The sequence below is a fragment of the Malaya genurostris genome, chromosome 2 (genome assembly GCF_030247185.1).
Source record: "Malaya genurostris strain Urasoe2022 chromosome 2, Malgen_1.1, whole genome shotgun sequence".
In the NCBI taxonomy this organism is placed as follows: Eukaryota; Metazoa; Arthropoda; class Insecta; order Diptera; family Culicidae; genus Malaya; species Malaya genurostris.
Genome location: NC_080571.1, coordinates 78,450,337 through 78,468,441, shown reverse-complemented (window position 1 = coordinate 78,468,441; position 18,105 = coordinate 78,450,337). Strand labels below are relative to the sequence as shown.

The following is an 18,105-nucleotide window of genomic DNA, read 5'->3' as shown; positions in this document are numbered from 1 at the left end:
CGACCGTGGCTGTTTGACTGTTCTCCTCCTTTCTACTCCTCCTCCTCTGCTCTGCCTTCTCCAACCCGGTACCCCGTACCGGGTTCCAACTCTTGGTTGAGGAGAATGTGTCGTACTTTTCATCTCTCATTCGTGTAATTCGATGTAGCAGCGGAATAGTCTGCGGCGAGTCTCTATAGCGATGTGTGTATAACGGTTGCTCTCTCGCTCTGGTTCACTTCCGCAGACTGGCAGTTTGCCATCTCTTTTCCGAGAGTGATAGCCCGGGGCCTGCTGGGATTTGATCGGTCGTCGTAAGCATGCCAACACACGGTCTGGCCTCTGCACAGCATTACCAGTCAGTCAGTCAGTCAGTCTATCGGTGCGACCGAGATAGAGAGACAGTGCGAACGTGTGTAGTATGAGGCTGCGCTGCTCTCGGTGCGATTGGGTATGAGTGAGAGTGGGGTAAACAGGTCGAGTCGAGTCGGGTCGGGTCGCGTACCTTTTGCACTGACTGTTCTAGGCAGTCAGGCACAAGAAGGCCTTTTGAATAGTGGTACGCGGTGCTGTCTGTGTGCGCTTTTTTGTAGTCCGTGATTTTTTGAGATTCGTGCGACGGCAGACCGGAGAGTGAATGTAACTTTCTACTGTATGACGCATCCGTAATCTTACACTGGCCTGCGGCGACGGCTTATCAGCTGCGACCCATTGCGAAACGATCTTTTGCCTTTCTTGCTTACGGTTCATTTCCGTGTGCTCGCCGATGTGACACCGGATTGTAATCAGTCGTGACATAAACCGTGACACTGTGATCCGTGAACGCGCGCGCGTTTGTTCGTTCGTTTGATCTACCTTCCTGGCCTACTACGATCGTGAGTGAGTGGGGAATTATTTCAAGTGAAACATTTCGCGTTTTGTTCGTTCGACACGTGATCCGGCAGTAATTTCGAGACATCACCGAAAAGGAAAACTTGGCACAAAACAAGAAAAAAAACCAGTGTTATTGTTTTGTGATCGGAGAAGGAAAACAGCACTGTTCTATAAAATAGCAAAAAAAAATATGATCATTGTGTGTTTGTGATAAGACGAGGCTCAGTTTGTTTTTTGATTTAGCTGGAGCCGTTGTTTTCATTTTTCGTGTAAAACCAGAGTGCATTCCGGGACAGTTCATCCATCAGGCGGAACGATTTCTAGCGATCCTCGGTGCTCTAATCAGGAAAAATTTTCCTCGACAGCGTAGGCCCCGATTGTGGGGCCAAAACCGGTAGCAATATTATAACGCACAACTCGCTCAGCATGTACGGAGGCGGTGTCCTGTGCCCGTCGCCCTCGACGGCGACCGGGTTCTACAATCCCCGAGGTCAGGGTTCCGAAATCGGTGCCCTCGAATTGGGCTTCCCTCGGGGGATGGCACTGGTGCCTCCACCGCCACACGGTGCCTGGCGGGATCCGACCTCGATTGGATCCCATCTGCCCGTTTCCAGCACCAGTGAGGACATTACGACTCTCGGCGGAGGCAGCGGTCCTCCGGCCGTGACATCAATGCAATCCAATTCTGCGGTAGATAAGAAAGATTTCATATCATCGTCGGTATCCGGCTCACAGCATAATGCCGGCAGTTTGGCTGTATCGCAGCACAATTCAGTCGAGAAGAAAGAATTTCTATCGCTCCAACAGAGCACCACACCGGGCTCGCAGAGTATGAACTCCCAGAACGGGAGCCAACAGGACATCAAGAATCAGAACATCGAATGTGTCGTTTGCGGCGACAAAAGCTCCGGCAAACACTACGGACAGTTCACATGCGAAGGTAAGTCCCGTCGCCGCGGATGCTCATAAAACTTTCATATCCACCCAGTAAATCCCCAGCATAAATTCCGTCAAACGTGCGGAATCGTTTCCCCGGACCTGACTTACATATGTTCTATACGCGAACCAACCACGACGATTAGGGAAACGACGACGACGACGGCTTATCCCTTAAACCGTGAGACTCAATCTGGAAGATTGCTATCAGCCTTCCCGAAAGGCGAATTCCCACCGAATCCCGCTCTCGTTCTCTCCACCTCCACAAACCACCGCACCGGACGGGGACTTAATAAAATTATGATTATTGTGGGATTGCTTCTTCCCCCGGAGCAGGCCGTATTTTTCCTGGCTTCCATCCAAACATTGTGTCTCTCGTTCACGGAAGAGGGACACTTTTGGGCCCCTCCGCTTTTTTTTCCACCCCACAGATTCGCCATGTTATTGTTCGTTCGCGATCGGGGAACACTATGGACTGATGCAACCAACGGTCGGTTTCTTCGGTTGCTTTCGGTTGGGGACCATTCAGCCCGATTTGAGACACAATTAATCAAAACAAATAAGCATAAAAAAGTAATTTTTCTTCGGTACCAACAGATCCATGCTCACACACACAGCCACTCATTCAGAACCTTCTTGCCCTTTTGCCAAATATCCCGGGCCACGAACGGCTCCGGAAGATTTGACTTTTGCCTTTGCACCGAGCTGTTACTGCATCTTAGATCGGATGCCTCACGGAGAAAGCCAGAAGGGCGCGCGCACTCGGTTTCGTGTGTGCACTTTTTTGTTATTATAGTTGCAGGTTTTTTCTTTTCTTTCCTTCTGTTGTTATTTGCTGCTTTTCTTCCTGCATTCTTTATCATATTCCTTCGAGGGCAATATGAGTTCTTTATCCCCGAAGTGGTTCCGTACCGGCGGGAGAGTCGTGTGCTGGAAAGTATGTGCGTAATTGTTATGATTTTATTTAGTGGCTCTCTGATTCGAGGTTATGGTCGTTTTTTTTTCTGTCCTGTTGAGGGTGATCTGAATCGTCGTTTTTTTATTATTACATTTTTTTTTTGTTCGGAAGATTTATGGAAAATCATTTTTCTTCGATCTTGCTTGGAAAATGTTGCAAGCTAGGCTCGAGCATTCCCATGGAGAAAATAGTTTTGATTAATCGATATGTAAATTTGTTGCTCATAGAAGCAGAGATTTCGTAAAGGATGTTTGTGCTTTTATCTACCACTTTCGGAAATTGATATTTTTCAACTAGATGTTTTACGATAGTTTGTGGAAGTGGTCCCGGGTTGGCGGTTCAACACATAGGACGCTGGTCTTACAAGCCAGCTGTCGTATGTTCGAGCCCCGACCTGGAAGGATTCTTAGTGTCAGTAGGATTCATAGTACTAGCCATGCAATGATTCTGTACGCTAAGAATCGGCTGCGAAGTCTGTTGAAACAGAAAGGCCAAATTCCACGAAAGGAATATAATGCCAAGACTTTGCTTTTGTGGAAGTGAGCGTTCCGATATCTATATGGGAATGTTCATTTTTGAATATCATGATCTGATTAAAATGCGATTACGAAATTTCTGCGATTTTATACTATGCAAAATTCAAGTTTGGATAGTTATTGATTTAATTTCAGGGTGAGAAAAAAATCAATAAACGGTAATGAAAATATGAAAATGCACTGCAAAGATAAACGATTTATCTGAACAAGATGTACACAATTGGATTTAATTGCTGAATCTGGTGAAAAAATTGCCGAGAATTGCACCGCCGTATCGGCAGAACCTGAAAATCTCAGCAATCCTAAATTTCACGAATGTCAATTCGTACCAAAATCGTCAGTAACAAACAAACTGAATCTAGAATTACCGAGTCATCAGAAATTGAGCGTGGAAAGGATTATTGATTGATTTATGAAGGTTTGATTTCTCTGATCGGTAAATTTTTCGTCGAAAACGTTATAAGTTATAAGTAACCGATATTTTTATACATGAAAAAAATAATCGGCAATCCTAAATTTATTAACTCAATCAATTATTGCCGAACTTGTCAGCAGAAATTTTACTGTTAGTTCGGCAGAAGCGATCAGGATTGAATCATGAATTGCCGAGTCATCAGTAACCGAATGTGGAATGGATTTGTCTTTATTATTGTATGTAAAATAAGTCACTAAAGTAAAGATTGAAGAAATATGGTGTTTTATTATGACCATTTCAATCTAGCATTCAATAAAGAAAACAAGTCAATTTTTTCTAGTGTTTCTCAACGCATCTACCTGGAACTAAGTAGATATTAATAATTATATTTGCGAAGCAGATAAGATTTCTTATTTCATTTATCACCAATGTTTTCAGCTCTACGAGCAATGGTGACGTGGTGCTATGAAAAATTGCAAAGAGACATTAGATGACAAGTGTCTCACCGACTGTTCGAAATCTCAGCAAACGGATTTGCTGATATCGGTATATTTGTTGTTTACTGACAAGTTCAGCATAATATTAGGCCAAAATTACTTTAACGAATTTCGGAAAAGAGCATATGAATTACTGAACAATCAGTCAAATGTCGTGTAGCCGATGTACTTCGGCATTTCAAAATGCCGAGCTCGAGAATCGGTTTTAGGTGTGTACTCGGTAATCATCTCGGCAAAAGATAAAATTGCGGAGTCTTGGCTATCTCAAATTTGACTAACGTCAGTTATTATCAAAACAGTCAGCAAAAAGTTTACTGTCTGGTCGGTATAACCATTACTGAACGTTCGGAAAAAGCAACGAAGTGAGTTTGAGTAATTACTGAGCCTTCAGCAACTGAAAGTAAACAAAGAATTCGTTTTTTAAATTGTAAACATTCAATTGAGAATTAAGATTTCCTTTTATTATCGTTTAAACATATAAAAAAATGTACATTATTTTACTTATGTAAGAGGACTAAGCGCCGAATATGTTGGTTGGAGTTCTTCGATATAACCTATAATGATTTTCCGACTGAAAAAGCAGTATCTGGAAGAAAAGGTGAAAGCTTGCTATATACATTGAGGTCTTTTTTCGTGCGGTCTTTTTATGCGGTTTTTTACGCGACTTTTTTTGTGCGAATTTTCAGAGTTATGCGGTTTCCCTTCTGCGGTTTTTTTATGCGAAGTTTCATAGTTATGCGGTTTTTTTTACGCGAAGTTTCAGAGTTATGCGAATTTTCAGAGTTATGCGGTACGTAAATTCGCATAAAAAAAGACTTCAGTGTATAATCAACATCAGCACTGTAGTTACTATACTTACTGAATAGATCGTAGATTCTCACGACTATCTTTTGGGCAAATTTCATTTTTTTCTGATGACCACCGGAAATTTTCTCAGAAATATTTTGTCAGAATATAACTGCGTAGTACCAAGCGAAAATGTAAAACGTAAATGACAGATGTCTAGCCGAATTTCGTCAAAAGCTAACACAATTTCGGCAAAGCTGATTTCGGGATAATTGTTAATCACCGATGAGTTCAGCACAAGATTTTGCCAATCTCGGCAAAAAGATGCACTTTGCCGAAATATCAGTGAATCTACTAAACGAGTCTCGTAAAACATAATATTGATTACTGAGCAATCAGCAAAAATGGTGTGTTGCCGATCTGTCTCGACGTTTTACTATACCGAGCTCGAGAATTGGGCTTAAGTGTGCACGTTTTACACGGTAAATCTGAATAGTTACCGAGTACGGTAAATTTCTTCTAATTAAGTTCTATTTACCGAACCGAACTTATAAACGTTTTTGTTCTTTTCTCTCGGATCTATTTTGGCAATGGAATCGTAGTCACGACTGGTGCTAATTTTTTTTCTCGTTTCTGTGAAAAATTGGTGTTTTATGGTGAATCTACAATTCTAACAAAAATAAGAAAGGAAAAAATATACCGAACCATTCGTTAGCCGTTGTTCTAAATTTTCATCCATTATAAAAATCGCTATACGAAAATTTTTCAACTTCTTTGTATAGACGCCAAACAAAAACTAATCGTACGATATGCGTCAAAATTTAACAGAATGTGTATAAAAGTGTTGCCAACGTTGAGAGAATAAAAGTTTACCGATTGGACAAGCGCGGGGATTTAAAAATGAAAAGCAAGTGCGTGTGCGGATATTTCGAAATATGTGTTAGTTTTTGCCAAAATTCGGCTAAACATCTGTCATATACGTTTTACATTTTCGCTTGGCACTACGCAGTTATTTTCTGACAAAATATTTCGGAGAAAATTTCCGCTGGTAAAAAATAGAATTTGTCTAAAAGGAAGCCGGGAGAATCAACTATCTATTCAGTAAGTATAGTAACTACAGTGTTGATGTTGATTATACATTGAAAGCTTCCACCTTTTCTAAAAATCCTGTTTTCTCTGTCGGAAAGTCATTATAGGTTATATCGAAGAACTTCAAACAACATATTCGGCGCTTTGTCCTCTTACATACCATATGATCGAAAAAGAGCCGGAATTTTCATTTTAAAAATCCCGCGCTTGTATAATCGGTAAACTTTTATTCTCTCAACGTTGGCAACACTTTTATACACATTCTGTCAAATTTTGACGCATATCGTACGATTAGTTTTTGTTTGGCGTCAATACAAAGAAGTTGAAAAATTTTCGTGTGGCGATTTTTATAATGGATGAAAATTTAGAACAACGTGCGTGCATCAAATTTTGTGTTGCAAATGGATTTAAGTGTTCCAAAACGTTGAAAATGTTAGAAAAGGCCTTTGGTGAATCGTGTCTAGAAAAAACACAGGCATACGAGTGGTATAAACGCTTCAAAGGTGGTCGTACAAGTTTGGATCATGATGAAATCCCTGGCCGCCCAACAACATCTGTTACTGAAGAAAACATTGAATCGGCGAAGCAAATCGTGTTGCAAAATCGTTCTGTACCGATTAGAGAGATTGCTGTGTTGTTGGGCATCTCTTATGGATCAGCCGAACACATTTTAACTGATGTTTTGGGTTTGAAACGCGTCGCTTCTCGGCTGGTGCCAAAAATTACAATTTTACAATAATGCGCCGGCTCACACAGCGTTGGTTGTGTCGCAGTTTTTGGTCAAAAACTCAACCAAGCACCGTACTCTCCAGATATGGCCCCGTGTGGCTTTTTCCTCTTCCCCAGAATCAAATTGCCATTGCGGGGAACGCGTTTTGAGACCATAGAGACCATAAAAGAGAATTCGCTGCGAGAACTAAAGGCCATACCTTACGGCGGCCTATAAATTGGATCAAGCATTGGCATGCATGTATTGCCGCAGGAGGAGAGTACTTTGAAGGCGATAATAAAGAAATTTATTAAAAATTGAAATTTTGCGTTTTTTAATAAAATTCCGGTTCTTTTTTTATCATAAGGTATAGTAAAATATACAATTCGGACCACTGTAGAATATGTTGGTTGATCATTCGATGAAGTTCTTCGACATATCCTATAAAGAATTTTCGGTAAAGAAAGCAAGATCTGGAAGTGCTATAAATATTGAACAATAATTTGTAATTATTATACTCACCAGATAGAACTTAGATTCTAACGCCTTCCTTCTGTACTAATTCTGGAAATTATCTCCGAAATATTTCGCCAGAAAATAACTGCGTTGTGCCAAGCAAAAATATAAAACGTAAATGACAGTTGTCTGGCCGAATTTCGGCAAAAACTAACACATTTATCGAAATTTCGGCAAACGCATATGCTGATTTCGGGATAATTGTTAATCACCGATGAGATTTTCGCTGTCATGCGCATGATAAATTGCCGAAATTGTCAAATGATATTTCTCATAGGTTTTCGGTTATCATTAAAATCTGTTATTAAAATACAAGTTATAAAATTAAATTGAAAATTCAATTTTTGAATAATATATTCTGTTTCAAGAAAAGAGTTGGACCCAAAGCCTTTAATGAATTTATTTTAAGAAATTTTTCATATCGGAATCCAATCAATCCGTTGTGCAAGACCACTTGCTAAAAGTAGATTTTGCATGATTAATTCCTACAATGAAATTAATACTTACAAAGGAATATTTCACAAAGTTTTACAACAATCGAAGCAAAAGATTCTATTAGGTTTTACAAATGAGCATGTTTGACTACTGAAGGCGGTATATTTACATTACCACTGAAACGTATTCAAATTAAAGTGTAGACATGTAAACAAACTACCGTGAGCTGTCAAATGATGTTCATTCGGAGAATTTTGTGAGGTTATGTTATGTTCGTGTGTAACCTAATCAGGTTATCTATCTGAAAAATGCGTTTTTTTCACGTCGCTCAGTCTCGCACTGAGGCTACTTTGATTGTTCACCGAATTATGATTACCGAAAAGTTGTTTACTGAGATTTCGGTAAAATTATCGATTGCTGTGAATGTCGGTGTGGTATTTAAAATTGCTGAGAATTCGGAAATAGTAAACCAAACATTTTGGAAAACGCAATATTCATCGGAATTTCGATTAAATATCGATTTAACGCGCTTTTTTTGGTATTATCTTCCGCCGAGATTGACATCAGGTTTAACACCGGAGTAAATTTCCCAACCGACTAAATCGGACTATGAAACTGAAAATTTCAAGGAAGAAATATTTCGACGAACAGGAACCACGGAAACAGGCAAATCATGAAACTGAAAAAAATTTCTTGGTGTTTTTACCTGTCAGATAGTTGTACGCCGACACTGGAAAAAATATTCAAGAAAAGCATTTTTCAGATCCTTCTAGAAAATCTTTTCTGTGTATTTACTGTACACTATCCGTTATAGGAAATACTTAAATATGAAATAGAAATATTTTGTCAATCAAAGTAAAATCTTCTCAAGTTCTATATAGAGAGCTATTACAATTATTATTCTGCTGTATTACAATGATTATTCAACTTTATCACTTCATTTTCCGTTACAAATAAATCCAAATAATTTTACATTTACTCTTAATTGGGTCACAATTCTAGTGAAATTTAACCACTCAAAAAATAACTACTGGAATGCAGAAATGTCGCACTTTAACAAAAAAAATGCGTTTACAACTAACACGGAGAAAAAATTTCGATTATTTCAAGCAATAAATTTTGAACAATTGTTGATTCAAATCAGAATTATTTTTGGTACTATATTAAGGCTGTGAATTTCGCGGTTAATTTTAACTTTTGGTTGAAATCTGACACTTGAGTGGTTATTTTGTGTCGAGTAGTTAAATTTAACTAAAACTGCGGCCCATTTCAAAATTTGACGAACGGAAAGTTTTTTGGGTTTATTTTCCACTGGAAATAATTTCAACTAAAGAATTCATATTAGAATCTTAATTGCAAGATTTTTTTCAGTGTTGGAAAATAACCATCGGGTTATTTATGACAGCATCAAATTAACCACTCGAGTGTCAAATTTTAACCAAAAGTTAAAATTAACCGCAAAATGGTTCAAAGCTGGGATGTTGTTTTATCGGTCCAATTTTATCATATGACTCTCGAAGCGGCATTAGGCATTAGACGGACATTCAACGCACTTATTGAAATCGCTTTCTGACGGACAGAATACAATGAAAAAAGGCCAATTTATTCAGATGCAGTCATTTAATTACCGTAATTACGTTTGAGATATCTTGTGATACTTTTTGTTCAGGAATCAATAAAGTATAATGTCTTGTAAACACTCGTATCCATGCACATTCACCACCTAATAAATAGAAATCATTATAAAATAATAACAGCTCAATTTAGCCGTCCTTTTCGACCCCCACCCCTTTCAAAGATCAACGGAGGGATCAAAATCTAGCTAGCTTCGTTCAATTATGCGATAAGTACAACAAATACCACAAAAAATAAGAGAGAAAAACACGTCAATGTGACATTTGACACCGGTTGTTTCTTCGCTCGGAACAAACCCCTTTTTTCCACGTGTGATCATGAAGCAAATCCCAGTCCGTTCGACGGGCACAGCCTCCGGAGGCTGCACGCAATATCACTGGATCAAGAACCCCTTGCAATTTCTTGAACTCTGATGTCACGGAAGCTTTTTCACCGTGTCAGAGTAGGGGATAATGTTGTTTAAAAGTTATAACAACAACATTTTGAGTAACAGAAGAAACAAAAAAAATGAACTGCAGTGAACCGGTTTATCACCAAAAACCTAGCCAGTTTCTAACTCATCATTTCAGAGCGGTTATTTTCACGATTAATGACAACTGTCAGACCGACAGGGAAAGGATTGAGCTCGGCTCGGTCAAATGTCACCAGCCATCAATTAATCGCACCCGTATGCATATATCAGTAGTGGCTCATCAACTAAAGCGGAAAATTGTGTACGATTAAACTGGTTTAGTAGCTAGTTTTTTTTTGTTTCGTGTGTGTGTGTGTATGTTTATTATGCACTCGCGTGGTCTAACCTCTTCAATTCTTCAGATAATAAAATAAATGACCATCATCATTATTATCGTGTTTAGCAACGAATAAAGTGGGCCGGATTGGTCTAACTGCTAGTTGCGGTGCGACAATCAAACTTTACAGTCACTTCACGGCCCAGGCGCCATGTTTGCGGATTGCTTTGTTTGCGTGACAAACCGCATATTGCCACTCTAGCACCCTCGGACTCTCGGGTCACAGGTCAATAGCGCAAACCCTTTCGTCTCTGTGTATTATTACATTACAATACGCGGGTATTATTTTTTGTTTCTTTCGACGAATCGCAGCCATCCCTGTCCGTCCGACGGTTCTTGCTAGTGCTCGTGCGACATCACCGACGACAACCACTCCACCACCGCCAACTACGCCTGCCACAACGTCAATCCCGTCCGTCCGTTCAAGTTTCGCTTTTTTTTAATGGCGGCCGAGCAGTGATATGTCTTTTCTTTTGTTTTCGGTCCGACTGAATTATGACAGTAAACAACCGGTTGGTGCGTATAAGGTTCACGCCGTCGGGCCGTGAACATATTGAAACATACTTGCGACTTGAGGGTTTAAAACATTTTTTTTTTCGACACTTGGAACTTTGGACCGATAAGACCAGAGCCGGTAATTAAAAATAATTCGTAAACAGAACTGCGGAATCGATTCTGGGCCAAATACGAAATATTCGAAGCAACGAGAGCGAGATAACGTGAGCAAGGCAATATGGCGCTGGGGAACGGCGTAACGTTTGCTCGTTATCTCCGAACGTTGGGCGTCGTTTCCCCTCTCGGGGAATGAACAAGAAAATAAAAATCGTCAGGCGATAAGCCTCCTTTGAATGTTGTCCGTGATGTTGTCGAAGATGCGATGCTACCTAACTGTTGTTCCCGTTACGGGCTCAACGATTCGAATCGATCGCGTTCCACCCGAGGTCCCTGGACCGACAATTATTGCGATCGTAGCGAGTGCACCCACCAACCTATGCTAATCATAGCACCATACATCACGATCATAATTGCTAACTGCATGTGCGAAATGCAGCGCACCCGGAATAGATTATCTTTGCATTAGACCGGTTGGAGGTTGGAAGACGAAACCGGGGCTGCACAGCGGCGAAACACTTGGCCAAAGTAAACAGCAGAGATAACACTCACCAGCTGATGGGTTAGGACGGAGAGAATGTAATGTTAGAATTTACTAACCGGAACCGGCTTCAAGCGATCCTCTTCCCTTCGCTTCTGTTTCCTCCAATTTTAGCTAGAAGATGTGCATCGGATTTCTGCTCACGCCATCCGGTTGCAGGTGAGTGCGTTTCCCTCGTCTCATCAACGCGCCGATTCAAGACGTTTGCAGGAACAGCTGGTGGACTCTTACTGCCTGTCCGTTCGTCTGGCCACTGAACTCTCGCCGAGGCTTGGAATTTGCGGTTAAATATGTAACTTAGGTATCGTAGGTTGAGGTGCGAGAAAACTGCACCACTTTGCAGGATTTTTTCCCCCTCTTGCTTCACGTCTTCGGTGCGAGCAGGAATCCGTCCAAGTCAATCAGTCAGTCACTTCGCGATTTGAGCGCGAAAAGCCGAACCGGATCCGCGAACCGGGTGTTATCTTATCGAAACTTGAAAATTACAGACACTCGCGTTCCGCGAACGAAGCCACTCGTCACGATGCGGTGAGAATGTTTTTCTCGCGGGAGAACTTGCCCGAGCTGATTTACAAAAACCGATATTAATTATAATTAAGTAATTTAATCACTGACCATAGCGCACGGGCACGGAACGGCACGGTACGGCCAGCGCGAAAAGGCGTAAACAGGGCGAGAACACGTCAGGGCTTTGATCTTGTCCAATTATGAGCAGGCTTATCGGTCCGGTCTGGATTGCTATCTGGGTAATGGGTTCCCGAACGACCGACCGGCTTACTGGTTACCTATTGCGGCCAAATAATTAGTGTGCTAGCTAACTGCCACTACGGCCTATTCAAAAGCCGTTTTGTTTCTGTTAAGCATTAAATAATAGCCAGTTGTCGGTACGGATTTTGGGCTACCTTGACAGCCAAGGGAACCAGATGTAAGTACTGTTTGAACTCTGAGTTTGATTGTGTTCACTTAAAGAAAGCTGTAAAAACTCATGCAATTGATTCGCTTAGAAAATATGCGAAATTCAAATTAATCTGTGCATCTGGCAACTCTGCTGCACGGGGCTGTTTCATTGATTAAATGACGTTTGAAATTTGTCTACTTTCTACTAGGGTACGAATTAATACTCAACGATTGAGTTTATTTATCTACTTTTAAAATTGTTGTTTGTCTAAGATTGTAACTGAAACCTTAATCTCGAGTTTTTGCAGGCAACCCTTCCATTTGGTAAAAGGGACTTTAGGTAGCGTGTAGTAACCGATGCATTTCTAGTGAAAAACGGTACACGGAAAATAAAAACTACCTATTATTTGGCTTCTTTTTACTTAATTTTGAGTTCGTTTGAATCTTTTCTTTCATTTGCTCCTTCCATTGTTGTCAAAATACAAAGAGCAAAACTACCCAACAGTGAGAGTTTCGTTCAAAAAACTAAAATGAAGTAAACCGTATAAACCTGAAATTAAGTCAATAAGACTCAACTGTAGAGTAAATAAAACTCATCTTTGAGTATTTTGTTGCACGTGCCTTATGGAAACTACCTAGAGCCAATTTTCCTAAAATTAGGTTATTGAACGGAACCCCCAAATTGGGTGGAATGTACTTAAAATTAGGTTGTTTTGCGGTTCCATGTAAAATATTGTTACACGCTGAGCGTCCCTGCCAAATTAAAGTGAAACCAAATCTACCAGGGTTGCAATAAATTTTATATCTTGGTAACAATCATTTTATTTTTAAACAAAACAATATATTATTATAACTATTTACAATTGAATTTATTGTATTTGTGGTAGAGAGCCTGTCGTAAAATGAAATTTCTACAAAAAAGGATGTTAGTCCAATAGATTGGGGTTATAGTATAGATTCAATAAGCATTCACTCTTCATATCTTCGTAACTCATTACATAAGGCATTCACAGCCGATTCAGAGTGTACAGAACCATTGCATGGCTGGTGCTACGATCCTACTGACATTACGAATCCTTCCAGGTCGGGGCTCGAACATACCGCAACTGTTTCGAAAGACCAGTGCCCTTTGCATTAAACCATCAACCCGGGTTCATCAACTGCAATTAAATTGTAATTCTATATACTTACCCAGTTTGAAAACGTTAACTTCACAAGTTGTCTACGTATTAAATCTGTATAGTACAGATAAATCTGTATAAATGGCATCTCTGGTAAAGCTTACGAAGTTGACAACATTTTAATGGATTAAATATTTTGAGTTGTCGTCAACATTACGGTTGAAATGTCGTCACTCTAATATTATAGACACTTCAATTTATGGCTAATCAAATAAGTAAACAGTATATTAAATTGTTTTCAGAGAAAAGATGAATGAAAAATTTGAACAATTTCAACTGTTACGATAACTAACAATCTATGAACTCTATTGTAAAAAGGTTGCTCAAAATTCATTGTTTATATTAATAGGTATATTAAAATATATTCCTATTAAAAATAGCAAACGGTAAGTGGAAAATCAGCTTCTCTTAGGACCATTGTGTCTTACCGAATTCCGAATCAAATTCCAGACGATTTAGTTGAAGACAACCACTAGAAAAGATTCTAAGTGCAAATGACAGTTTCTCTTTGTTTATTTCCTCTTTCGATTATAACGGTCATATCGGCAATCCCTCTCTCTGTGGAATAAATACCAACGTATCAGCTACAGTGTAGCCATATTTACAGAAAAAAATATTTATTAAATTTAAATTTTTAGACTCGGTTTTTGATTTGAAATAAACATGAAAAATGTTTTGGTGAATACATTTTTTATTGTATATTAACGCTCAAAAACAATTAATTGAGCTTTGATGACAAAATTCGAAATATCTCATGTTGAACGCAAAATCGAATCCGTTGTTGACGTATTACCGGATCTTTTGGAAACAGGAAAAAGTCAAGTTTGGATAGAAATGTTTAGTGTGATCACAGTGTGGAACACAACAGTTCATTCTTCTCGTAAAACTAAACACACTTTCGAGTTTATACTAATTTAATAGATCTTTTTTGGTTACACTTTAATTCACTAAAAAGAAAAACGGCTTGATGCTGATTTCAATTACACAGTGCTGCCACTATAAACATTTAAAACAAAGGAGATTGAAAAATGTGAAACGATCTCTGAAAATTTTCATTTTTATTGGTGAGCTAAAATTATACATTTTAATAAACTCGTTTTCTGATTTTCTTTATACTTGGCATCATTGCACGCGTACCCTGCAAAAAATTTTTCTTTTCACAATGTGCGGGTAGCAACATCATAATCAGCCAATCAGAAACTGGTCCATTTTGGAACAAAAGCACCCCCCCCCCCTCCCCCCCCCCCAGTTGTCAGGGCTTGACTTAGGAAAATACAGGAATACACCGTAATTGATGAAAGAGAAAGTAAACAAAGAGAAACTGTCATTTGCACTTGGGACCTTTTCTAATGTTTATCGAGATTTAACAGGAACACCAGTGATGCCACTTACACAGATTTGTCCGTATCATACAGATTATTCAAAGCGCATACAGATTTAACACAGATTTTAACAAATTTAGAAATTATATTTAGATATTTCGGAAAGCATTTCTGTACAAAACAATTTTGTTTTCGTCTGTGCAATCATTTTGCGATTTTAAACCAGTGGCATCACGAAAATTTCAGAATCAATGCATATATCAACGTCAACGTTTCAAATGGGCCTAAAAACCAATGACAACCTCTTTGTCTACTATCTCTTCAGTTAATAAGTCACATTTTTTAGTTTTACTTCCGAACTATCCCTGTAGAATGACACCCAAAATGACAGAGACTGTAAACAAAGGGAATCTGTCATTGGGGTTTGGTTTGAAACATATTGTGGTAATATTTGACGAAGAGCACTAAATTATATATGAATAAAAAAAATTAAAACAGCGATTTTAATTGAAACAGAAGCAAGGCATTTTTTCTTTCTCTCTCTTCTCTTTCTTTTGACACAAACCAAGTTGATCCCTAAAGCCCAGTGTTGCTGAGATTAGGGGTTGTATATTCTTCTTTTGGATTGATGTTTTTCGGTTTATTTTTGAGTGTAATATTTATTACAGGGATTACTGTGGTTCGTCTTGCAGTGTTGCAACACTGATTCATTCCAGAACGAGAAAATGTACTTTCTTTCACTAGAAATAGACGATAAATCTGCGCTAGTTGCATAACATCCTGCAAACACGTTGAGAGTCATTTAGGAAGTGTATGAATCTTTACTGTACTAATGTGCGTTGTGTGGCATTCAAGTCAGGTTGCAGATTAGGAACTGAAATGATATCACGATAAACATTACACAAGGTGTGTCAATTCTCTGTTCTCCTTCAATTTCAATTCAATTATAATTTGAATTTTCAAACCAATTCCTAGATGCAGATCGAAAGTTAATGGCTTCAGTCATTATTCTATTATTCTATGACAGGGATTGCCTATAGAATCGTAGGACAATTTCTAGTATCTGTCTTCATAACTTGAAAATAAGAACCTCACTATTGGTTCTTATTCGACTGTTCGCAGCAGTTTTGCAAAACAGTTAATTTCGCTCCAAAGCCATATAAGAAATTATTTGCTCGCTAGAAACATCCTCCTACTACAACGATTACAACACTTCCCACACGATTTTCACAGGTGTAAAACATGCATTTAAATCTCAAGTCCTTTAAGTCATATGTGAATTGAATCGGAATGAAACAAAAATAAACTTTTGATTTCAACCTACAGCAAAACAAACAAAATAGAGTTATGTAAATACAGCACCTAAAATAATGTCGTTCGTGGCGACATCTGCGCAAGTGTACGCTCAGTTAAAATTGTACATACCGATCATTTGTATATCTGTCACGTGATTTTTTTGATTCACAAATGCTTTTTTTCGAGATTCGTTGAGATGATATTCTGATATCTCGGTAAAGCGCATCTTTTTACTTAATTTTATCAAAATAATTCCCAGGACTTGTCATTCAATAAAAAATATTCTTCAAATGCGTTTGCCCGGAGCTTCAAATCTGCACAAAAAGTCATTCGATTTGACGTTTCGTTCATGGCAAATGTCTTTGTCTCAATTGTCAGTGGAAAAGACAAATTTATCCAAAAACGAAACCGTTGTCCCCATCATGCCCATCATTCGTTTCGCACTCGCACTATTCACAGGATGGAAATGATTAATGTTTCCCCGGAATCCGACGGCACGACGGCAAACAATGTCGTTCCGGTCATACCAATACCGCCCAATAAATACGCTAATGAGCGAATGCTCCACGTAATACGATTTGAATAAATGAAATTAATTCCCATGTCCTAACCTTTTACGGAAGTTGCTGCGACGCTGGTCATCTGCGAGAGAGCCTACTGCGACTCTCGGCCCTTTTCTTCGATGTGCCTGATCTCCCGATCCACAGCGCCATCTGCGTTCTGCACTGGACACACCGAAGAAACTTGCTGAGATTTTATTAACTATTAACCTCAATCGTATTCTTTAGCCCTTCCCTGGGCACCCGCGCGCGCCATCGATCGATCGGTCGATCGATTGCATACGAACTGCTCTTCCTCACGGTTGAGAACATCCACCGCAACCAGCAGGACCATCACCACGAACCCCTCTTCCGAACCGTTGCCACTACGACGACGGACGGGTGCTGATGGCAGTACCCCTTTAAGGTGCCCAAGGTGGAATGTAAGAAATCGTGACCTACTCGCGCCCTGTGATCGCTCGGCACTCGCGCTTTTAGTACTTCTCTTCGCCACACCGCTCCGCGTTCAGCCTATCAACCGGAGATCGCGGGGCACAGAATTTTCGATCACTGGAGACGTTTTTCTGCCCTCTCCTCCTTCGTGCACACACTCACTTATTAATAATAAAACTGATGATGATGATGAAAACCGATCAATATGATCATCATCACCGGGTCCCGCCGGTAAAAGGTAATGATCATGATTATCGAATCTTCAGGAACCCCTCTGCGGGGCACTTTACCTTCCCCACTTCTCGCGGTGCTATTGTGAAGCTCAAACCCGATCAAAATGTCAACAGCTCAAGCGAACTCGGATCAACTGGGAGTACTTTTAGACGCGTGGTGCCTCCTCATTTCGCACCGTCCAAAGCCGTCCGTCCGTCTGTCAGTTGGCGCGCGCAAACAGAAGGAGAACGTGGTGAGAGGTCAGAACCGATCGATGACGTTGTTTCGTCTCGGTCTTTGTACACCAAAATCCCAAACTCTTTGTAAACAGAGAAGTGCTGCTAATCCTTTTAACATATAAATGGCTGAATGAAACCTTTCTTTCTGCCCGGTTACCTCTAAAGAGCAATCCCCCATTCAACCGGCCAGAGCATGTGACATTTACTCGTTCCGTTTGTGTTGGTTTGGTTGTTTCTTTTTTATTTTATTTTTTTGTTTTACCACCATCATAGGGGAAGAGGAGTGTCGTACGTGTTTGTTGTACGGTCGTGTTTCTCACCCTGGCACCCGTTCGTTCTACGATAAAGACATCCACTCCGCCCACTCATCGTCTGTGGCATTGTGACGAAAAGGATTAGCTATTGGTCCTGTGTGTGATGGCTTCCGTTGGTTTAGAATGTTTCGCAACGGAGTCCGATTTCCTTCCCACCCAGGACTGGTGATGAACTTTTCCACGAACTTTATGCTTCGGCTTCTTGTGGATCCTCCCGAGAAGAAGGGTGTCGCACCGAAAAGGGCCTCGACCGCTCAAACACGTTGATTTATACCTGAGAGCATCATAAAAGTTAATGAAAAAATATTTTTGTATGTGCACTAGCAAAAAAAAAATATACGGAGCC

General features: G+C 39.8%; 1 protein-coding gene across 3 annotated transcripts in view; it reads left to right on the top strand.

Moving 5' to 3' along the window:
* The first annotated feature begins 327 nt into the window (after positions 1 to 327).
* LOC131426970 (nuclear receptor subfamily 2 group F member 1-B) overlaps positions 328 to 18,105 on the top strand; it is a 171,512-nt gene continuing 153,734 nt past the window's right edge. Inside the window, exon 1 of one of the 3 annotated variants that reach the window (XM_058589798.1) lies at positions 328 to 1,792. In XM_058589798.1, the coding sequence (XP_058445781.1) occupies positions 1,279 to 1,792 (514 nt within the window). In that variant the 5' untranslated portion in view covers positions 328 to 1,278. The remainder of the gene's footprint in view (positions 1,793 to 18,105) is intronic. The other 2 variants (XM_058589799.1, XM_058589800.1) reach the window with 2 other exon arrangements.